Raw genomic sequence first — 25,641 nt, forward strand, 5'->3', positions numbered from 1 at the left:
GAGCACATGTCCTAGTGGAGGACAGGAACACTAGGCAGCATTGTAGGCAATGACGATAATTATACAGTAGCTTCACTGAAATTACATTACACTCTAGGACTTCTTGGATTACACTATCCTCCCATCATGATTCTGTTCTTATACTGTCAGTGGAACTCAGCTGTTCCTCAGATGATTGACTCATCTCCCTAAAACTGGAGGAAAACTATTATCTTCTTGATGAGTTAGCTTTCAATATAGTGTCAACACAGTGAGTGGATTTAGATGATTGACAGGTCAGACAAATGTCAGTGTTGCTCCAAATAGGTGGAGGCAGGACTCACATCCCCAGTCCATATCAGCTCATCTGCCTCATGTTTGCCTCATTCCTTGGTGAGTTTTACAAGAACACCAACAAAAGGCTTACAACTCTAATCATTTCACGTGTGCTTTATCACCTCCACCCACATATATTTTCGTTCTAAAACTAGAAATAGGAGCTTAGTGTTCCCAGTTCAAAAGCATACAAAATCATATCCAAGTGCTTAAGAACCGTCCTCCTTTGAAAAGTTTTACCTCCATTAAAACTTTCTCAGATTAGTTTAGCCAAAATGTAGCAATGGACATAGTAATCAAAATTATGAAGGTAATGAAAGTGTTCCAGCCCTTACAAAGAACCAAAAGGACACATGTCTTGGAAACTTTCTCTCAGGACTTAAAATCAGACATGCTTTAGTAAGTTAGGAACACAAAGTATTAAAGTTCACATTTGCAAGAACTTCAGAGATTTGGAAAGAAAGATGGAGTACTGCTGGCTTTTGTCTCGAGCAGGAAAACCACTGTCCTTCAGTTACTAACCCCTTCAGAATGCTGAAGCTACAGTAATAGCATTTGCAGCAGAGGCTTTTAAAAAGTTTTTGGCACCTTCAAATTAAATTTAATTCCATTAATAAAGTGGTTGTATTTACTGGTAACAGTTCTTTTTGCTTAAATCCTACGAATAAGCAGCTATTTCTAATCATTAGCTAAATATTTTAGGTAGTGTCTAAAAAAATGCATCCTGATGACCTACAGAGCACAGTAATAATAATAATAATGCACCCCTGCTCACTAGGAGCTGAGTTTGGCTTGCTAATCCATCTCATGCAGTTCAGCGCAGAGTGTTAATACATGATGTTTCTTGTTATTCATGAGAGTTGGAGCCACATTTGAAACAATAACTTAAGGCAAAAAAAACCCCCAAACTTTCCATCGTATTGGAGACAACTTGAAGTATACTACTGGGGGTTTTTTTAACAGATTATCTGCAGACTTTCTTTCCTCCCTTACAATCACAGTGTTTTTTTTAAACTCCAGGAAAAAATGAAAATATTAGAGAGCATAACATCCTTACTTATGTGCTGTTTCAGTACATAAACTAACTGCATCATATGAACAAAACACAATTTAAAAATTCCTTTAGCAAAATACAACAATATAAGCTTTCCATTTTACTTAAAATGTTAAAGGCTATTTTGAAAACCCTCAAAAGTTCACAAGTGAGTAGCAAAAATAATTATTTTGGATACCTACTTTAATAATTGATGGCATTTTGGAGTTGAGGTTATCATAAGTAAAATGCAGACGAGTCCTGAAGGAACATTTGTACAGCAGAGGTTCCTGGTAAAATTCAATTTTACCACTAGCATTTCTCTTATCAAGACATACTGTGCAGTCAGAGAAGTTGATCATCTTCCTCAGTATCAGATCAGTGGCTTTTAAAAGAAGTGTATAGGTTAAAAAATATAATGCATACAAAAATTAAGTTGTGCATACAGGTTCTTAACTAGAAGAAAGCAATACCCGACAGTTTTTAAGTCGTTATTTAAATCAGCAGCAAAGTACTTCTTTACATGATTGAAGAGAATCATTTCCCATGTCAGACTTTTTCAGCTGAATGCATAAAATGTGAGGACAAATTAGTTACACCCAACTAAAACTTTCAACATCTGCTGTACCTAAGCTCCTTTTGTAAAAAAAGAGGACTGCTTCATGTCCTGAAGCATACTATAACTATCATTCTCATTATTCTCACAGAAATAATTTTGCGTATTATCCCCCAAAGTTTTCTTCTGAACCTCCCCAAAGAAACAAGAGCTATTATAGTGATCTTAACATGAAATATATTTTGTGATTTTGTCATATTAGTCTGTAATTATTTTAGCCAGAACAAAAAAAAATACGTTCAGTCGAACATTAATTGAATTCCCCACTCTATCTGAAATCTTCTGTGTGATCTTAGCACAGTTACTGCTCCACCTCTAGCCAATGTCAGTAAGAGCCCCTAGATTTATAGGTGAACATTGACAATTCAAGGACTGAAACATTCAAATACTGAAGACCAAGACAGAGTCAGTAGCTGGGGGCTTTTTGTCCCCTGAAAACGTGAAGTGAAATGAATCATGTCTTGCAGCTGGTTTGCTGTGCTTACTACTGTGAGCATATTTTACTGCCTCTCTTGCCAGCCTGTTCAGAGTTTTAAGATCATCACAAACAAGTGCAGTGGAATGCCTTAATGTGCTACTGCTCACTCACAAAACTTGCCTTAAGCACTCACTGCCAGCAGCAAGCACGAATTCAAATACCATCACAGGATGGCAAGTGTGAGCAGAGGACAAAACATCTTGTATGATTATCTATGATCATACAAGGATGAAGTAAGAATCAATCTCTATTATTACAGCTGGCTCATCAGAGTTAAGGTATGGACAAGAGAAAAAACTGACTGGAAATCAAAACAGACAAACTGTCTTACTTCTGATAAAAAAGAGCCATTTGTATGAGTCTTACAAATTTCTGTATGAATTTAAGAGTGCCTCCACAGTGATACGTAAAACCAAAAAACATCGACTCACCAGAGATGTCCATAAATGCTCGATCCCAAAACTCATCCACTGTATAGCATTCTGCAGAAGTGATATTGACTGAGAGAACAATATCATCCTCCACATACTTTAATATGAGATTGTTGATCACAATGTTGACATTGTTTACAACACGCCTAATCAAACTCTGAACATAACCTATAAAATAAAACAAATTCTTGGGAATGATAAAGAAGACATGATAAACCTATTTACTTAGTAAAAAAATACATTATTTCAATATATTCATTATTTTCAACTTGCACTCTTTTTCAAAAGAAATCAAAATTTAAACAAACTATGTATCATTGTACTTTCTTTACCCAAAAAATAACATGACTTAAAACTCTTTAAAACTCTGTGTAGTTGTTAAGTCAATCAGTATCCTACAAATGCAAGATATAATTTAAAAAGTTGTTAAAAATTATGAATACAATAGACCATACAAAACTAGTTAACTTTCCAACTAATTAAGAAAACAGAACACTATGGATTAATGTAGACAAATAATTTTAACAATTACTCTTTTACTTGAGGGATATTTAGAAATAGGTTTGGAGAAGTGAACACCAGCTGCTAGGTTACTTTTCAAGTGTGCATACATTATGCCTAGGTGCTCCCCCAGTTTTTATATAAGTTAAATAAGCATTAACACACCTGGTACTTTCTCACTCTAAAACCTAATACATCCACATCTTGTTCAGTAAGACCCCTGTGAGGTGTATCAAAACTAATTTCTGTCAACAACCCAAATAATAAGCACCTGCACTGAAGCCTGGTGGGAACAAATCCAATTACATGTTTTTTAGACATAATGTTATTGGAAAAATCATCTCATCTGGGAATTCACAGTATGTGACAAACATTCATATTTTCAACAATATTGTAAAGAAATGAAATACGACCCATATTCATGTCTTTCAAGTATACTGAACCCAACTAGGGACCCAACTCACTTGGGCTGGAAAAAAGCAAGCCTTAAAATTTCTCTGTTTTCAAATTTATGACATTACACATATATAAAAATACATTTCATAGACACTATCGAGTTTCAGTTTGGTGACTATGCTCAAAAAAAGCCAGGTAATGATACAGGCTTAAATCCACAGGCTTCAGGAGCAGTTTTCTGAAACTTGCATTAAAAAGAACTCCTTTATATCGACAATTTTAATTGAAATTAAAAGTTAAAAAGAACATCAAAACATTGCCAGATAACTACAAAAATACTTAAGTTGCTACTTCCATTCTACTCTGCTTTTTCTAGGTAATCATCTTTTTCACACTCATAGAAAACTTTTCACTTTAGCGTATATGGAAAGTTTTACCATTACATAAGTGATTTTGAGTTCCACAACTAAAAATTTGTCCAGCTTACATATAACATTTTTCTTTTTTTCAGGATTCAAAGTCCTCAATGACCAGAAAGAGGAAATCCAGAATTACAGTCAAATTCAATGTTTTCAGAGCTCGGTACTGTCCAATTTCTAAATTATCTGAATTGGCTTTTTTTGCATATCAATCTAAACCTACTGAAAAAATATGTGGAATAACTTGTTTCTAAAGATTTTCTCACTGACTCCTTCAAACAGTAACATTTTTATTTTATATGAACTCAGAAAACCAGGTGCATTATTTCAATAATTAAGGGGCATAAGAGACCCATATCCATCACTAGAGTGATATAAACCAACCTGCACATAAACAGAAGGAAGCACAAGGCATTTAGCTCCTTTTCCTAATTTCAACATTGAAATATTTTTACAGACTATTTAATTATCAACTATAAAATTATAGCCAGTTATTTAATCATGATTTTAAAGTAAGCTACTAATTTCACTGAAGAAAGTGAAGCTGTCTCTCCACAGGTCCAAAGTTTTTTCAGTATTTTGCTCTCAAGGGTCTTTCAAAGTCATTCTAATGTACATTTTCCTGCTGTGAATGACAAAAGCATTACATCATAGAAGGAAAAAAAGGCAAGCTGTACTGATAGTTTCCAGGGGTATTCAGGAAAAGAGCAACACCATTTTAATCTGTATGGCTTTTTGGCTGACTGCATAAAGAGAGGAAGCAGAGTCCTATCTTCCAAATAACACAGGGGTCATGGATTTGTTAAAAACTGCCTGTGAAGATATTTCCAAGCTAGTGGTACAGTATATTGTTGGAAGTATTATACAAAAACCAGCCTCCTGATTAAGTTTAGCTTCAAATACACTAGAAGCAGATTTTCATATGCGAGGAACAACCTTTTAAAAAATTTTAATTCCTACTATTCAAAACAAAATAATAAAAACATCAGCAATAATGATGTTGATTCACATATATATTACACGTATAATATATACATATATATATATATCACATATATATTATACGTAGAACATTCATGTATAATAAAGAGTTGGTTAGTTTTTTGGGGGTTGGTTTTTTTTTTCAAAAGGGTTTTGTTTTAAATACAAGTGGGAAAAAGCAGGTAAAAGTTACTTGTACTCCTGTGATTTCTAAGAACAACACTATAAGCACCTTTGCCACTGAAAGAAAGGTTTTCTATGGTAAACGAATAAAACCACCAGAAAATCCACAGGGCTGTTTTTTTTCCTGAGGTGCAACAAAAAGTCCACAAGTATGTTTTTTTCAAATTATCTAGAACCCAGGAGGCTGCACTGTGCATTAAGTGGTACAAATGCAATTTGAAATCCAACACTCCAAAAATTTTCTATCTGTATAGTCACAGAACTGATATCATCAGAGAAGACACATCTAAACAACTTATGTTTAGCAGGACACTATTGTTACCAAAGTTACACTTTTAGCTAAACTTTGCCTCTGGAAAACAAAGGACCCTAAAACAAAAGGACAAATAAATCTTTTTTTTTTAAATACAGCACAAATATGATACACGCATCCTCCAAGGACTGAAAAAAAAAAAAAAAAAAAAAACAAAAAAAAAAACCAAAAAAAAACCCCCCACACTAAGCAGACGACTCCACATCCTACTAAAATTCAGGATGTGCAAATTAAATCTTAGGACATTTTACCACATAGGACCTCTATACTAAACAGTGATATTTGTCCACTCAAAAACAAAACCAAAGCCACCTGTATTTACAACTTCATCATTTACAACTATTAATACAACTGTATTGATACAACTTCGCCACAGGAAGATAACTTACAAAAATCCAATTTTTGGGTAGCCTTTGACTTTTTTTATTTGCAGATGTGACCCAACCAAAGAACCAAATTCCACAGAGCTGCCACAGCTGAAGCGCTGTCCATGGTAGGACACGGTTTCCCACAATTCCAAGCCCCTGGAGTTTATTGGATTGCTACATTCTAAGAGACACTCCAGCCCTGGCTCCTCAAGTAATCATTTCAAAGCAAAATGATAACATTTTAGCACATCGTATTACACACACTAAAAGTCAATTTTGTCTTTTGATTCAAGTATAGTTTCTGTTAACAAAAGACAGCAAGAAAGCCTCACACAAAACTACCATATTTTTAACATATCTCTAAAATTACATGATCCAAGAAGGAAAACTGCAATTCATTCCAGTACTTGTCAATTTTACTTTTCTGCATGAAACACCTCATATCCAAAATCAGAGACAATAGTAATCAGATACATAGTTCCTTAAGCATTTCAATATCATAAAATATCTCTAAGTTCAGCATCCAAATTCCACATATACATTCAAATTCCATATCCAGGGGGAAAAAAAAAAAAAAAAAAAAAAAAAAGTGCAAATCTCCACCGGTAGATACAGGGCTCAATTAAAAAAATTACTAAAATATGAGAGAGTTTGAGTTTTTTAGCCTGAGAAAGAGAAATCTCCAGAAAAACCTTATAGCATCATTCCAGTACCTAAAAGGAATCTACAAGAAAGCTGAAGACGGACTTTTCACAAGGGCATGTACAGACTGGACACGGGATAATGGTTTTAAACTGAAAGATGGCAGGTTTAGATTAGATAACAGAAAGAAAATCTTTATTTTGAAGCACTGGAACAGGTTGCCCAGAGAAGTTTTGTTCAAGGCCAGAATGGACACAGCTTTGAGCAACCTGGCTGGCTGAAAGGTGTGACCCCCCATAGCTGGCAGTTGGAGCTAGATGATTTTTAAGGTGCCTTCCAACCCAAGTTATTCTATGATTTATGATGTTACCTTGAACTATAGATGAGTTATGTGAATTTAATAAATTGATGAAATGGAAATAAAGGTTATCAGCATTAAACTACATTTTATTGTTATTTGGTTCTATTTTCTAACATACAGATATTTCATTAGCCTTTGTGATTTGTAGGTAGACAAAAACATAACAATCTAACTTAAACACTGTGGCCATCTGAGTAAAATTCTGTATTTGAGTTAGAGAAAAATACCTAACCAGTTTCTGAAATCTTGGATTACCTGGAGGTAAATCAGGGTCAGGAGAAGCAGACTGCTGCACTCGTCGTGATTTTACTGCTGATTTCATGCTTTCTGTGGTGCTGCGGTTTGTTGAACTGGAACCACAACTTTCGTGGTCTTCCTGCTAGAGGAAAAGAAAGCAATGAAGTCAACCAAACAGAAAGAAAATAAATGTGGGGAGAACTTGGTAAAGGTTCTCTAATTTCTGTTACTGTTTTTCCATCAATTCAATCCTGTACTACAGAAGTTGACACAAAACTAGTTGAACAACATAAAATTAATACTTTCACTAACTTCAGTTTAAAAAAGAAACCTGTCATTTAAATATTTATTTCAACTGAACTTATTTCTTCTAGCTCCATTTCTGCTGAAATATTCCTTCAGAGACAGAGCCCTGTAGACTGCCAAAACAAGTATGAGAAACTACCTAACTGTATGAGCTTATATGCCTACTCAAGAAACCAACTCAGATGGTTCCAAGATGTCAGACTCACATCCTTCCTAATACTGCTAATTGAAGCTGATTCATAAAGCAAAATATTTTTGCAGACTTCTAGAACAGTAAAACACGACCCCAGAAAAGATAAATGAACTGAGGGCACCTGCTTCTCTTGAGTTTCTATATAGTTCATTCAACGTAAGGAATTCAGAAGCAGAAACATGGCTCGTAATTTCAGAATGTGATTATAAGCCTTTGAAGATGAGATTTGCAGACACAAGAAAACCTTAATTAGCTGAATCTAGGATTTTAAATACACCAGTAGAATTCCCATTACATTCCAGAATGACAGTTTAACTACAAGGCTCAAGTGTAAGAAAGCCAAGAGAAGTAATGCAAATATTCTTGTAAATGTATTAAAAGAACAGGTTAAAGAGGATGCAAACACAGCTTTTGACCTAAGCCAAATTACTTTGATAGACACAGTCTCTTGCAGAAAAAGTGAAAAATGCTTTCTGGGTCACACCACTGATCATATCACACAAAAAGAAGCTTTGGGGAACAAATGTCAAGTAACACAGTATAAATTATAATATTCTTAAGTCCTCTTAACACCAAAAGCAAGCAGCTTAAACTGTGCTGTGTTTTTGTACAGGACAGATCATGTGTTTTCCCATGTGCTGCCTGGTATTTCTAATAATCTCAGAGAAATTACAAAAGGGAATCTTCACATTGCTTGCTTTTTGATGTGGAATTCTTTTTCATTAAAAAAAATAATACATGCAATGATACATTTCAAAAGCATGTCTACAACTTCAAAAGTAACTCAAGAGATTTTTTTCCTTCCACTCTGTACTTAGAACAACGAAACAGGGAAATTCTCTGATAAAATGAAACTCCCATTTTACTAAGGAAAAAAAAAAAAAGAAAAGCAATATAATCTTAGTCATGGAAAAATAAGATATAAGATAGAAGCTTTAACTCACTTGGGGCAATTGAATAAAACAGATGTATTCATACATTAGAAGACTAGATGATAGCTTCTAAAAGAAGGATGAGTTACCGTAAAGCATTTGAGATTTTCCAGTTACTAATATAGGACTGAAAAGCAAGCTGTTGGATTTTTTTTTTTTAATTTATGGTTATTTGGCTATTTTAGTCATACAAGAAAGCCTCACTCCAGTGCATAAAAATCCTGTAATGGCTGTTGAGAATCAGCTCTGTTTAGAAAGCATTTGTATGTTTTCGCATGTCTGACAAACTCTGATACTTTTCATGGAAGAATGCAAGTTTCCTGGAGACTCTCTCTGAACTTCTAACTATGGAGTAATTTCATTAGAAAACCACCTCTTTCTTTAAGGCATAAATAGACAGACATAAAGCAAGAGCTTCAAGCTTTCATTAAGCCCAGCATGATGGAAGCCTCTTCAACAACACATATTTTGTAATCAGCAGAGCTCAACTCTCCTTCCTCTCCAGTTTACTAGGAAAACTTAGATTGTACATTCTTAATCCAAAAATTCTGAAATAACTTTTAGCTATACTCTTTCTTGGAAACTAGTTCACAAGTAGCATAGAAATATTTTTTCAAGTAAGTCACTACACAACTATTTGTCTTGAACTTGCAGAGAAGCCCAAGCTCAATCAGCACATTTCCTTCTTCCCCAGGCTCACTCATGGATCGCACAGAATGCTGCACTGCAACTATTTAATGGCTTGGTCTGATAGGATCACATTACACTTGACTCTTAAGATTTATGTCAGCTACAAAATAAAGAGAAGGCAGAAGAAGGGAATGGGGAAGTTCTTTTTCTGAAGTGTTAACTCCATCAAGCCTGATTACATTCAGGTCTAACTTTTCTATCAACGTACTGCTACAATTATGTTCAATACATGTTCTCAAAACTTCACAAAATCTATGCAATATTTCTGAATATTATGAGCAAAGACTTAGTAAGAGTCGTTTAACTTTTACCACTTTCAGAGACCTAGGAATAAACACTAGCACTTTGGCTTCTGAGGGCCCATTGGTTTTTTAAAGGAAAGGGGAGGAGAATTCTTAATTTTGAAACGAAGATCTCAAATCTCAACCTACAAACACATTATATACAATAAGTTTATTTATATTTCCCTGAGCTACAAGTCTGTTGTGATGGGAAAGGGTTGTAAATCATTTACAGCAAGCTGGACCTAAACACAAGCAAAAATGTACATGTTCCACAATGGTGCCAAAACAAATTTATGTCAGAAATACACCTGTGTGACTTAATCCATATGAAGTAACAGAGTACACCTACACTTATGAAGAATTCAACCTGACTGACATTTGAAAAAAGAGTATTGGTTTGATTTTTTTAATCTGGGATAACATCCATTCATTTCCTTACAATACACAATTATCAAAAACAATTTTGGGAGCTGCAGGGGTTGATTGTGGGTTTTTTGAGCATGAACATACACACAATTTGTCACAACAGTTACTGATATTTTGTAAGCCAAATGTCTTCTTCAATTAATGGAAGATAATAGTGGCCATAAACTTAAAAAAAAAATACACTCCGAAGAACATGTATATCCAGAAAGTTTCTGTATCTGCACATTTCTGCTCAATGTTAACTTTAAGAGCACACTATTAATTTCTCAAACATGTGCTTGTCTCATAAGCCCAGAAGTAAAACATGTTCATTAAAGAGATGGGGAAAGTTCCAAGGAAACTGCCAAAACTAGCATAATTATGAAACTATTTAAAACTGGAACCAACTAGAGTCACACATTGTGTCTAGATCACAGTGATGTCATCAGAAACACCCAGCCAAAAAGCACTAAAATTACCACGCTCCCATAAATCCACCTCACACCAGATGACAAACATTTAAAAGCTGAAGTCAAAATTGTAATGGTGGTGGGAAGGGAGCTAACATTCTAAAAGTGCTAATAACTATAGTTATGGTATGAGATTTGATAAATGTCCATTCATTTTATCATTAATGATAGTGATTCCAAACAATAGCCACAGCAGTGGAAAACTAAAAATACTCATGATCTATCTCGAGAGATGATTTCTAAATACGATAACTCATTTACAAAAGTATCTTTTCCCACTAGCTTGTATCGTAAGCAAAGCCCAGGAAACTTTAATTTGAACAAGAGGTCCTGTTTTGGGGTGTTGTTCTGCAAATAGGACAAATACAATTTTGCACAACTAGGCTCCTTTTTCACTTTTGACAGATGTGTCAGATCCAGTAGTCAAATGAAATGTTTTCATGAAGCATTATGGCTAGTTCTAGAACTATGCAAGTAGTAAGTAACATGCTAGACACCTAGGCAAAAAGTTATATTCGAGTTCCTCAGTCAATTTTCTACTGCAATTTAAAATCATTATTGCAAGGTTTAGAGCAAATTACAATTGACAATACCTGAACACATAATAGATGAGGTTTATTTTAATCTTTCCTAATAAGTGGAATTTATAATCTTTGTTCATTACTCTTTCTTTTGTTCATTATGCTTTCCAAATTCAAAATAGTTTTCTCCTTAAAAAAGACACGCTCTCTTTTTAAAACACACAAATCCCATTCAATGTGCAAGATCTCCAAAATGCTTCATAAGCACAGTTTACTGGAAAATAATGTTCTCTTGGAGATCACTTGGCTGTTTATGCAAATACTGCCCCTCTGCTTTCATAAAACCAAGTCAGACAAGGCAATTGGGTTCTACAGAAACAAAAAAACCAAGAAACTGTTTAAAACAAATGAATATTATGAATTAAAATTTTAAAACCCAAACTGATTCATATTACCTACTACACAAACTTGCAGAGAGTTCTCCATCCCCATTTTTTTCATTTTCCTCTATAAAATTTGCTTTTTCTCATCCTTTTATCATTTCTAAAACAATAAGCTTAATATCCAAGTCATTAGAAGGTATCTACTCATACTTCTGTAAAACGTATTTTAAATGGCAAGATGCAAGAACTGGGAGAGTGGAACTTATTTCCCACTAGTGGATCGTGCTCATGTGGCCGAGTAGTTGGCTGCCTGTGGCAAAGACTAGAAGCAACATTCAGGATGTGTCCATTTTAGCAAGGCCTTTGACAGTCTCCTCACATGGGCAGTCTCCTCATCCACAGACTGGTGAGATACCAACTGGACATTGGGAGTTCAGTGAAAAAGTGGCTGGGCCACTGAGCTCAAGGATTGTGATCAGGGTGGAAAGTCCAGCTGATGACTGGTTACTTGAGGCATCCTTCAGGGATCAGTACCAAGTGCATGGTGTTTTAACATACATGCTAAAGACCTGAAGATGGGATAAGAGATTGCACTGGGATAAGACTGTGCGCTCATCAAAACTGTGGACCGTACCAACCCAGGGAAAGGAACCGATGCTCTGGTGGAAAGGGCTGTTACTGATAGGATCCTTGAGGGGGTGAAGGAATGGGCTGTCAGGAACTCAGCGAGATCCAGATGTAAACGCTGAGTGCTGGAGTACCCAGGATAAAGATACTCTGGAACTGCAGACCAACAGCCAAACCGCTCGAGAGCAGCTTTTCAGAAGCCAATCCAAGGGTCCCAGGGGCAGCAAACTGCCCAAGTCAGCAGCCTGTCCTTGCTGCAAAGGCCAACTGGGCTGGACTGGGCTGTATTAGCAAGGATGGAGCCACGGGCACAATTACTCTCGTCCCTTACCTCCCTGTGAGACACTGTATGGAATACTGCACCCAGCTGAGGGCTCTCCAAGACACTCCAGAAGCAGATCTAGAGAGGACCACCATGGTGGTTAGGGCGCAGGAGGAACCTCCTGCACTCTCTCTCAGGGGAGATTGAGATAAATTAGGGTTGTCCAGCCTGAAGAAGGATGATCCTTACTGCTGCCTACAGCCACATACTGGGAGGGTATGGAGAAGTAGGAGCCAGACTGTGTCTGTTGCCACTCATCTTTTCATGGCACAAATCTGAACTGCGCAATTCCAAGCAGGGCACACTCTTTTTCATCATTTGGAGGGTGATCAAGTATTGAACTGGCTGCCCAGAGAGGTGGTAGAGTCTCAGTCCTCAGAGTTATTCAGCACTTTGCTGGCCAAGCCCTGCAGCAACCCATTCTAATTAGACTTGCTTTGAGCATGAAGTTGGACTAGATCATCACCAGAAACCATTTCAAATTGCACTATGATTCCTCTGCATGTGAAAATGAAACAAAAAGTAATACAATTTTTTAACAATATTATCTTTAAAATACACAAGTTTCACTAAAATGGTAAGCACCATCAAGATCTTGCTTTCAAAAGGACATCTGGTTCTTGTCCACTGCTATACAATTGCTAATATGCATTACACATAAACAGATTCATACTGCACTTCTAACCTCACAACAACATTTCTGCTGGCTAACACAAGTTAAGCACTGCTAAGAAATTAGTACAAAAATTATTTTCATTTTTTTTTTGATCAGCAGCAAACTAGAAGCATAATACTGAAAGAGTGAAAATCCAGTGACCCATATATGACATTTGCAAGGTGTGATTTAAGTCTAACACACATTTACTTTAGGATTATGTAAATATAGGTATATTTAAAAACTATGACAGTGTAAAACATTGAAGATAATTTAGCCAAATCAGGCTGTGTTCCAATTTTGCAGAACAATTAAGGAATTCTGTATTACATATAGAAATTATAGGTTCTATACATATACCTCTAGTACTTTTAAAAGACTATTTGAGACTGCCCATTTTCTTTTTTCACTGTAACAAAACTCAATTTTAAATCTTTTCAAATCACATACCTCAGAGGGAGTACTCAGAGACTGAGCTGTCTTTATGGCAGACAAGAACATGCCGGAAAGTCTTTTTTTTCTACCAGAGTGTTTTTCAGTACTATTTCATGTAGAAATATGTCAAAAATCAACTCTTAATATCATGTCCCAGACTATGAAGGAGAAATACCAAGGAATTTGAGGCAGAGATGCAGGGAGTGGGGCAAATAAACAAAGTTTAAGTCTGGTTAAGCAGAACAGACAATCTGGGGCAATCAAGAAACAATTTAAACAAGGTGTCAGCCTCTATGTACCTCTTGTTGCATATGATTTTGGCTAATGTTAAATTAACAGAAACAACCAGCAGTGATGACCTACAAGGCACATTTAAGATACCTGCATTAGCTGAGGGTGTTACATCCACCTGCTAGTGTTAGCATAAGCCTTGTTGTGTTAGTTCCATGTTAGCACAGCACAGTGTGCTCCAAAATAGAGGTACAAGTTAAAAATTCACACAAATGCTGCGGACAGGCTAAAAAGCTGCCACCACAGCCCCAAAGGTAAGCCAGGAAGCTTTGTAAGGAATCTGTTGCACTGATACCAAAAAACATGTGCCATCTTTCTCTTGATTTCTGGATAACATCATCTCCCTGTGATGTGGCTACTGTTTTGATTAGCTGATTATCCAGGGTATTTGAAAGGAACATTCCTTTGTTTACAAGAAAAGGAGCTGTCAAGCGCCTGAAAGCCTATGGTGATACGGTCATACAGCCAAAGATAAATAGAACACGCTGTTCTCACTAAGTGGTTCTCAGAAATATACCCCAGTTTCTCAACACTCAAGACAGAGTAACAAATAAAATGACTTTGCAAGTTCTTTTTGATGGGAGTTGTACAAATATCTTCTTTCTATTGTGTAAAGAAAGTTATATTATAAACTGTTAACTGATCATCTAGTAAAGTTTCGGATACATTTACTGTAGTTTTAAAAATTATGAGGCCACCTACCATGATGTAAGTGCTTTTTAATAGAAATAAACATTTCAAAATTACTTTCCTGCAATTTCTCCTAGGACAAGCTTTTTCAAGATTTCATTCTCTCGTGTTACATGAGTTTGTGCAGTGCTTTGTTTGGGGGAATATGGGTGGGGTGGTGTTAATTCTGTAACATTATTCTGCCTTTAATATCAAACAAAGTGAAGTCTGACCCACGACTAGAGCTCTCAAATTAACAAAAAAAAAAAATTACAGTAGCAACTGGCAGCTATACTCAACATTTGGCATCACTGTAGAAGCAAAGATGGAAGAGATAGAAAAAGTCAGTTCGGGAATGTCTGTTCCACAAAAGTCACAGTGCACGGAACTCTAACTCAGTAACTCACACCAGGTTGACTGAAAGGAAAAGTCAAGAGGAAAAGTCATAGCAGAAAGGTGAGCACCTTCAGAAAAACTGGTAATGTGGGCTGAAATGGGTCATTCTGGCCCATATATTCTCTGTGACTGAAAAGGAGAAAGAAGAGTGACTGAGACAGTTTAACCCTGATGGACTGGGAGAAAAGAGTAACACTAAATATGCTTAGGAGAACAGACTGAAACCTAATCGAAGAGAGAAGTGGCCTGCATTTCTGTTCTCTTTTCCAACTTGTGTTCAGAAACAAGCAAATATAATAAAATTAAGAGTGATAAAAGAACAGATACCTATTTCAAAAATCTCTTGAAAATTAAGTCAGAACAAAATAGGATATATGTTTCAAGTTTATACAATTTATTTCCATACATGAAAACTCCAGACAAGTCTGACTGTTACACTGTCATCCAGCCTAACACAATTTGGGGCCTGAGAGAGGAGCATCTCACCCTCTTCCAGGTCAGGCTATTGAACTGTGCAGCAGTACAACGAACAGATATTTTTCTCACGCCACCTGCTTACATTTTTGTGTACGCTGTTTTGGAAGACACTGTACCAAAGACTGGACATACTCTCATCCTTGTCGCAGGTACCCTGAAATATTTGGAACAGTTGAGAAGTACTTCTCCAGCATTTATAAAGTCTGTTCCTGCAGTGTTCATCACAACATCAAAATACTATTTAAGCATGGCTCAGCAACATCACTGATTCATTAAACAACACCTGGGAACCATTAGCAAAAGTTTGATCCATTCAGGCCACTCTCTCATACTCCCTTCCACCTGCCAGAGGGCTAACACTGGTCTCCAGCACTATTTCAACTGGCCCCAGACCTCACCAAGACATCACTTTCCTTTGTGGTGGTAGATGATTGATGGTATTTGTTTCCCTGCACAGTTCTGGTGGGTTGTAGTTCAGCTCTGTTTCACACTTTCTTTAGAGGGTACTTCCCCTAACACATTTCTTACTGGATTTTATTAGAAAGCCAGACCCCATGTGCAAGAATTCTCTCCAACAAGCACCTGCCAAGGATGTAGTAATCATTTTTATTACTAAATAACCTTGCCACCCACTTCCTCCAGAGAAAGGTAGAATACTGTCCAGACCAAATTTTCTCCTAATCCCAAACACTACCGAACAGCAGACCTACAGCGGGGTCCCAGCAAATTGAGTAATCCTCAGCTCTCAAATTTCCATCATCACAATAAACCTCTGATATATAACAGTGAAAGGCCTGAGGCACAAAGCTTTGCCTGGAGAACTTGCTATCCAAGCCAGCTCTTTGCAGTGCTGAGCATCGTTTGGCTAGTCCTGGGGATGGAAAGAGAGCAAAGAGGTAATGAAATGGCAATGAATTATACATGCCAATGTCAGAAGGAAGAGTATACCCACTAGGGTCCCTCCAGCTGCTATTGATTTTCTCATGTGTTTAGGTTATGCTTACAGTGACTAATTCTCCATTAAAATTCTTTGAAACTAGTCAGTAGGTTCAAGATTTCATGGGCCAGTGCAAAAAAAGCAGCAGAGAAGACTGAATGACAAAGCCATGCACATCTGGTTTCCTTAAGATTTCAGTCTTAAAACCCAATGCAACTGAAAAGCATTTGAGTCAGACTTCAGCCTAGCAGTCCTTTCGTCCTCAGTTACTGTCCAAGATAGGTCCAAGCCAAATTTGTGCTTGTGGCCATTCTTCACAGAACTCACAACAGGGACATTTTCCCAAGGTAGTACTCTTCAGGACATTTTTGCCAGTACAGGAAGGTTGCTGTAGAAAGATTTCTCAGCTACAGGCACAGGAGGACTAAAACGCTGCAGCTTTCACTGCATTCTGCAAATTCAGAAGTATGGGCATTTCAGTGAAGAAAAGTGAGATCTCAGCATATAATAAAATCTACAGAAGGAAACTGCAACACCAACACAACAGTAATAAAAAATTCTTCTCCTTCTAAAAAACTAAGCACAATCTTTACAAAAATTATGGTAATGGCTTTTTTGTGCTATGTTTTAAGACAAAACTTCATTTTCTAACTTATTTCAACAGTTCTTCCCATGTATGTTTCTCATACATTCCACAACATACATGTAACACTATGTAATTGTATAATTGTTATGTATGAATATTCAAACAGCTTTAAGAAATTAAAATCTACTGAGTGTAACTGTACATCAAACTTTAGATACTTCCATACATCTGTTTGAAACGTAATTTCTCTTAACTTACACAGTTTTCCTACTTTCCAGCTGATCGAATTCTAAACACAGAAGCCTAGTTGAGAGCTTCATTATTTAGTTGTCTCAAGCAAAACTTCCTATAACTTCCCAAAATTAAACTTTCAAGTACACATTAATAGCTCTGCTATATTTCTAAAAACTCACTGGCAAATGTGTACTTTATTTTTATTCTTTCCTTTTAAGCTAAACTTCAAACACAATGATGGAAAAGAACAGATTTTCACCAAATGTAATTTATCAATTACATCTCATTCAAATAACATCATTTAAAACTATTGGACTAAATTACAAAGCCAGCTGAATGGCTACAAAAACTTCCTAGTTAATCAATGTTAAAAAGTAAACATAAGAGCAACTTACTCAAAACACGCAGTTACAGGTTTTCTACTTATAATCAGTCTTTTCTTTTGCAATTGTCAGTCTGTGATGTGTAGAGCATTTCAGAGAACTTATTGCTATTTATAATGCTCTGCTCTAAGTAAGAAGAGCTTTTGAAACATTAACTTAAACCTAAATAAACAGTAATTTATCTTCTAAAACAGCCAGCAGTCTATCACACCAAACCCCCAGAATGCTATAGATTAAGTCAAGTGCAGCTGTCGGCACTACACTGTAAATGTTGCAAAGTTTTACAAAAGATGTCTATATATTTTAACATAACAAGTAATTTTTTTTATCACAGTGGTTAATTTAAAATACAGTGTGCCTCCTCTCAGCCAGCATGGACTCTATCCCAGGATTCAACATTTGTTATTCTTTCCAGTGAACACCATCATCATGTCACTTCCTTACAGAATTTTGAACACTCAGAATTCAAATATACCTTTCTTAATACTAACTAAAGGGATGACTTTTAACATCAAATTAAAAAAAAACCCACCTTGTTCCAAATCTGTGCCAATTATTTTGAATGGAAAGTATTTTTTATCCTTGATCAAAGTAGCAATGAAAGAGTAAGGACACATTTAAAATGAGGTAGGAAAGTGAGTGTCAGAAAGAAATGAAGTTGAGTGCCCAAGAGAACAAAACAAACATTCTGAAAGGAGTTAGGGAGACAGGACTGTTACTGTTTGTGCTCAACTGCAACTCCAGCCACGTGCAACAGGAAGAAATTAAAAACTGGACAACAGGATGGAGAAATAGGACTGAAAACAACTTGGGGGAAAAAAATATGTATGTGGGAAAGTAAAAAAAGCTTGGAAATATCCTCTAATCTCACTAAATGCCAAGAAGGAAAGCTCAGGGAGCATTTAGTGAGGAAGAAGAAAATACTGTATCTTGTTTCAAATCAAAACATGGAACAACATCTGTAACAAAACTACTGAATAACATCAGCCAAGAAATAAAAAGTTAAAAAAGAAATTAAACTCACAGAAATATTCTCTTGGATCATTAGTTCTCTGTGATTTTATCTATTAGTTTACATTGTGAGATCTGTTTTATAAATTTAAGTTTGACAAAAGTAATCACACGTAACATAGCGTTACATCATCAACTCATTCACGTTTCACTAACACTTATTTTACATGGTATATACTGGTTACAGTGGTAGATAGTTGTAGGACCTTCAAAAACTAACCAAAGGTGTACTATTCAAAATACAATGAATTCACGTAAATGCAACTGCATTCATGTCAAAGTGGAAGAGAGCTTCTCTTGACCGACACTTTTTATCTGCAGTCCTGAAGAGCAACAAATAATTTCATTAGTCAGAAGACAAATCCCTCACTGAATAAGTAAGTCTTTCTGTAAACTTTAGATAATACCAATAATTTAAGGACAAGGACAATGGAGGATTGTTCACCTATGGCAATCACCTAGGGATCACATTCATGCTTTAGCACCCTCCTGTGGCACAGACCATGGTCCTTTCACTCCTCAATCCACCAGACATAGACAGACACCCTCAATTTATTCTATCTAGGCAAGTCTCCTCACTATTCTCTTCCTTCTCCCTCAAACAGCCAGCAGACCGAATCTTTACCCCGTATCTCACAGAATAAACCGAACAAAGTTGGAAGCTGCAACTATCACTTCTAAACCTATCTTACATACCATTAAAATAACTATCCAAATAGCCTTTTAAAAACTATCTTTGTTCGACAGAAAGTATTGACACATACAGATTTCTAAAGTGCTCACGAAATGCAAAGCTCTAAAACACATCACTTTAAGTCATGCTTTATTCTGAAATCTTGTCGTATAAGCATGGCCAATTCTCAAGACTTACTGTTGTGGGAAGAACACAAGTTCGTGATTCATTGAACAAAGAGATTAAGTATTTGTTCTATACTTTATAAGAAAAAAATGCATCTAGCTTTCATGCAGTTAACAGGCCTGCACATTTTTATTTCCAAATTTCCTGGCAAAGAACGCAGGATGCAAAGAACCACAAACCTCCACTTCACACTGAACAAATACTGAAGCATCGAGTGCCTAAGTAGTCCTTTTTGTGTGTGTGAGTCTCAAAATCATATGGTAAGCAGTAATAAAAGGTGTCAAAGAAACAATATACTGCATATAAAGGAAGTTACCACAGGACATGATTATGGCAGTGCATCTCACTGATACGAGTCTTAACACAGTCACACAAGGATTTCTAAATATTCATGTTTTTAAATACACTGACTGTGCTCCCTACATTGTGACTTTCTGTGTTTCTGGAAACACCACGTGGCAGTTTGAATTTCCTCCTAATCCTGCTTCCCCTGTGGAAGCACACGGGCACAATTACATGAGGGTCAATATTTGTACCAAATGACAAAAAAGTAGGGTTTTTTATCCACAGGTATTCTTTTTTAAAGCTGTTCCATACTCCAGCAAGCATTAGAATGAAAAAATATAGTTTAAGTAGAAAAAATACATAAAAATTAATATAAAATAAAATTTAAGAGTTGCAATTTCAATGTGGCTAAAAAAAAAAAGGAGATGCAATACTGGAGATAGACAACTGTCCAGCAGCTCTTTGAAAAATAAATTAGTAACAACACAGATGAAGGAAAAAGAGTAATTATATTATGATGCCAAAGGTTCACCCCAAATTATAATACAAGGTATTTTAAAGTTATCAAATATATGTATAATTTTACAATTTTCATAAAAACTCTAGATGACATATAAAAAAACCCTAGTCACACTACTATCATTCAACTCCTTATAAATCTTTTTGCTATAAATGTCAAAGCCAAAGTTATCTACAAATTTTAAGTTATGAGTACTTCATACAGATATACAGATGCAGATACCAAAGTGTGTTCTCCAACTAAAACTTAATATGTCACATAAAACCCAAGGATATTTCCACTTCTGCTCTTCTTTTGTGGCTGAATTATCACCACATTATGTGCACACTTGCCTATCATTAACTCTCTGCTCCTATTTTGAAATGTACTATATTAAAGTCCTTAATTACTTTCAAAAAAAAGATTATTTCATTAAGGTATTTTGGCAATGCTCATCAGTGGAGTATATTAATAAGAGATTAATTTACACACAGTATATGTAGATACGCTTATAGCTAAACCAACATAGAGTTACATACGAGTTTCTGCATGTATACATACATATTTATAACATTTTGCTTAAAGTATCAGACATCTAATATCATTATCTATTAAGACACTGTTTTGCAATTTCTTCCATGAACAGAATATCCCATAACTACGTCCATGAACAAAATTCATACTACAGTTTTTCCCCTAGATCCAGTATGCAAAGTAGATTTAAGAGAAGAAACACAGAGATCCCAAAGACAGCACATTTTTCACAAGTAATCTGTGTTTCCCGTAATTGACTTCACAAAATACTGTATGAATGTTTTTGGTGAGAAGTATTAAATAAGTTATATCTGTCCCTGGTATTCAGTGTTCTACTCAGCTAGAGAAAAAACTTCATATTTAATCAATATTTTGCATGTTATATGTTTTAGGTCAGGGAGAAAAGTTTTGCCTGTTACTGCTGCAACCAACATCCACAACTTTTCATAATTAAACCTGTAAATTAAAGATCTTTACCTGGGTTGTTTTTTCCCTCCATTCAAAATTACACTTCAACATGAAACATTTTCCTGCCTGATTGGGTTTTTAAACTATATAGACATTTTGAGAGTTTTTTTGGTCTAGTAAACAAGTGCTAAAAGCATACAATTAAAAAAAGCACATTTATTAAGTAAGAATTGCGTGATTTAGAAAACCAAGTAGAACTTAGATTTTTCTTTTACAATGCAAGCCATCTTCACCATTACATCATTTTAGGTCAATCGGAACAGAAATATATTTGGGTTTTCAATAACACATTCTTCTTGTATCAGACTGACGACTTCTCATGCTCCAAACACAGAATCTCTCCAAACAGGCATGATGTGACACAGCAGAAGACTAAAGGCATTTCTTAGTTCCTCCACGATAGGCCAAGTGGTTTTTTTTTCTAGAATAAAAGTTTTGCACTGCAATTAGGTGCTAAAGATGAACACAGAGAGTAGCTGTTCACTTTCAGAGAGTTTTGATCAATGCAGATCACTGATAACAACACTTGGAGCACCTCTGATTGGTATGTTGAAATAAAGAGCACAGCACTAATTTTTAAGGGGTCACATCAAGATACTTACAACAACCATTTTCATTATTTGCACATTCCTAAAATCAGAAAATATCCTAAGGGCTAAAGCAGACACATAGAAAAGACTGGGAATCACCAAGTTTCAATGTTCTGTACCTTATCACTCTTTGCTTATCAATTCTGATTTACAGCTGCAGAAAGCAACCACAGAGAGTAAATCTTGGCAGTAGCTTGGGGTTCTCTCCCAAAGGGAAAATGACCTAAGATGAGGGGAACATTTCTCTTACACAGAACACCTGCACATTTTAAGTTTTCTGGACAAGAATAAATCCTCACAAAAATATTTTAACCACCTCTTAATTCAACTTCAAAAGTCCCAAAAATTGAGGGCCTCCAAAAGTCATTTTTGCTGACTGCTGCATCAGCAGCATGGAAGACAAAACTGCAGGGAAGAAAGATAAAGCACTGAAAAGGAGTGGGTTTTTTCTGTTTAATTAAACAAAAACTCCAGGAACTGCTTTCTGTGTGTAAAAATTGGGCAAGTTCCACATAGTGCCAAGGAAAGAAATACGCAGAAATAGATGGTGCACGTCACATCCCAGAGAATTTGAGCAGCACCAGCATAATTATCACTTCTTTTCTGGTCTCCACCCCCTTTATTCTGTCCCTCACTACTCTTAGGCAAATATTACACTTGGTTTAATACACTCCGTTATGCTAAGTCCGCCTAGCTACCCATATTCATATAACCAAACAATATATAACTCATCTAATATCTCAAAGTAGATACCAGCCACAGAGCACTAGTCCAGTTGAGTCCTTTCCTAGCTTTACTGCTGTTAAAATTGTCAAATTAAGGTGCTCCAACCTCTGTGCTAAGTTCAGAACACAAAATCTTCCTCCCTTCCCTAATGACAGGAGGGAAAAGTGGGAAGTACACTATTTTTGCCTTCCACATTATAGTCTCATGTTGTCCCCCTGCTGCAAGTGCCATTAGCCCAGATCACCAGCACTGTGGCAGTATATACATCAAAGAGAACCATAAAATCAACATGAGGAAGTTTCCTCTTATGCTTCCAAGTATGCAAGGAGATGTTCAGTACTCTAGGGCTGCTTAGCCCACAACCATCCTGAACAAGTTTAAAAAAAATGCTTATAAGTCTACCGAAGAAATGCTTCTATAGGTACCATTATTTAATTTTTTGGGTGCTATATTTTAGCCCACAGAAGAAACATGACTTAGGTAACCCTAAAGATCAGGGAAAATTTGTTCAATTTATAGACACCTTCTTGTAAGAAAATTAAATTAGATGATCCAAAAGTTCCTGTTGGTGTTAAAATCCTATTCATCCAGGATGGTAGGAAGCTTTTTCAATAATTTATCCCAATATTGACTACTGAACAGTGCCAAAAAAACCCAGTGGCAAAACTAGCAGATGATCTGAAATATAAGTGAGATACCACTAGGATGGCAAAATACAAAGGAAAATGAAAGCAAAATAGTAGAAACAAAAAGCAAACTACTTTTTAAAAACAGCACCTTTAATACAAAAAAAAAAAAGAAATATAGCCTTCAAAGAGTGCAAGCCATAGCATGGCAAATCCCTTGGCTTAATCTAAGAAAGAAAAAAAAAGCAGTAGACATTGCCCATATTCTCTGATATATCTCTTCTGCTATGTAAAACTCAAATGTGTGGTTGCCTCTGTAAAATTTTAAAGAGATCAGAAATTACCAAGTGACTCATGATACAAATGATATGTAAGTTTACTGAAATAGTTTGGATGAAGTTATGAAAACTGGTCTCTGAACAACAGCCAAACCAAGGAGCATAAGAAAATTCCCATTAACATCTTGCAGCAATACTTCAATCAGCTACAAAATACTAAGTGGAACTGTACTGAGTGGTAGATCTTAGTTCCAGCATTATTAAACGGAAAAAAAAAAAAAAAACCAACCTCACTCACATTTGACAGTAAATTTTAATTTGGCACCTGAATGTAAAAGTACGTCCAATAATATGTTTTGATCATATAAAGACAATTATATACATAGCTATTTCTAGATATGTATTAAATACTGCAAGACCCATAAAATTTATTGGAAACAGGTTTCTCCCCATACTAATGTACAGTAATTTAGATGAGTACCTTTTAAACCATCTTTATATCCCACAGCACAATGTTCAGAAACCAGTTGCCAGCATGCACCTCAGAAACACCAGGAACAACTGGATGTAAGAGAACCACGAGACATTGTAAGTAGATGACAAAGCTATGTCAGAGCATTTCAGATAAGCAGACAAAGGTATCTTTGTAACCTCTACATACAGAGCAAGGTTTGGGTTTTCCTTTTCTCCCTCTCGCACTTTATTTCTAGAGGAAGGAGCTTTGTTTCTCAGTATTACCTCTCAAGCAGAGTTATGGACATTCTCCAGCTCGGGGTGGCAGGTTGGGAGAAACCAGTGGGAGGAAACTAAATGCAATAAGCATTTTGCTGAAATCCATATAGATAGATTATTGTAGCAATATTACAAAATACCACCATGAGTGTATAACGGCAGCTTGTTATGAGAAATTCAGTAAAGCATTTTATTGAATAAGAATACAACAAAACCAGCTACAGCAAACCATGCCCCCAAGAGAATCATGAAACTACCTGCTACCCACATGGTATTCTGTGTAAATGCCACTAAGTACAGAATTAAAATGGTTAAGTACTTTCAAATCAATCTCTGACCAAGCAAACTATTGATTTCAGAATTTCATTAAGAGCAATACATATCACAGCAGTGAAACACACTGGGTAAAGCTACTGAACTACACAAGCTCTGACAACTGGAGAAGCTGCTGGGCCACAGACACAGTGAGGGAAGGGCCATGGACCTCACCAGGGGTGAGATGGCCAGCCTTGGGACACAATGACATGGCAGACTTCCCAGCAGCAACAGTAAGAGCAGTGAAGCGGCAACACTGCTGTCCCCCAGCTGATCTCCTACAGTGACAAACAGCCTTATGCACACCCTACAAAAGACAGTGCCTGGCCCCAGCAAGAATGAAAACGAGGTGTCCACATAGCAAACACCAACAGGAAGCTAGGTTCAACAGAACAGAGTCTAAGCCCCAGAGCCTGTCTCTGGATTTCTATATGCACTAGAGACTACAGTTTCAAAATTGGATAAGCTCATCAGTTTTATTAGGGACTTTTTCCAGCAACTTACATGTAGCTAGAAGATTGTCTCAGCTGCTGTTACACAGGAGTAAAGGAACTGATTTACTGATAATGTAACTCAATGTGTGGGGACATAATATCTGCAGCCTCACACACACAAGCAAATAAACCAGCTCAAACCACAATGTGAACCCTCTTTTCACCCAAATGTCAAGGTACATTACTGCTAGTAAGTTGTTTTTTTCTCCAAGTCTTAGACTATAGCAAAAAAAATAACAGTGGAGAAAAATGTTTGCATTTTACATTGCTACAGTCATTTAAAATTCTATTTAAATTCATATTACAAATGACCATTCTCTGTGTTAAATGGAGTATATAGCTTTGTTCTCATGAAATGGGCAGTTTTAATTAACAGACTTGGGAAAGCAATGGCTTAATAAAATGGATCATAAATGGCATGACATTCCAGTGATGTATTGATCTCAGTCTTAAATATTTAACATTCTAGTGAGAGTATAAAGCGGTTTTACAGATATATATGAGAAGCTTTGGATAAAACATCAAATATTTAAACAGAACACAAAGTAACATTTTTAGAAATTAAAGCTCCCAAAAAATAAACAGAAAAACATGACAAAAGTAGCATTCCTGAGAGGGTAAAGAAAAGGCATTTTTTCCTAAAATAAGCTGGTATTCATTAAAAACTTATTAATGTAAGAGTTTATGAACAATTTCACTTATAAGCAGAAGTATGATAAAGACTATTATTTGCGTTTTTACTGCCAGAAATATA

General features: G+C 36.0%; 1 protein-coding gene across 4 annotated transcripts in view; it reads right to left on the reverse strand.

Moving 5' to 3' along the window:
* VPS13B (vacuolar protein sorting 13 homolog B) overlaps positions 1–25,641 on the reverse strand; it is a 430,899-nt gene that overhangs the window by 376,681 nt on the left and 28,577 nt on the right. For 3 of the 4 annotated variants that reach the window (XM_066178010.1, XM_066178000.1, XM_066177992.1), the window contains exons 4-6: positions 7,293–7,416; positions 2,874–3,041; positions 1,552–1,733 (exon numbers count right to left, since the gene is read on the reverse strand). In XM_066178010.1, coding sequence (XP_066034107.1) covers positions 1,552–1,733; positions 2,874–3,041; positions 7,293–7,416 — 474 coding nt within the window. Of the gene's footprint in view, positions 1–1,551; positions 1,734–2,873; positions 3,042–7,292; positions 7,417–23,827; positions 23,911–25,641 lie in introns of those variants that run through there. The other variant, XM_066178015.1, reaches the window with a different exon arrangement.

The sequence above is a fragment of the Chamaea fasciata genome, unplaced genomic scaffold (genome assembly GCF_029207755.1).
Source record: "Chamaea fasciata isolate MVZ Bird 193981 ecotype frontalis unplaced genomic scaffold, bChaFas1.0.hap1 SCAF_1, whole genome shotgun sequence".
In the NCBI taxonomy this organism is placed as follows: domain Eukaryota; kingdom Metazoa; phylum Chordata; class Aves; order Passeriformes; family Sylviidae; genus Chamaea; species Chamaea fasciata.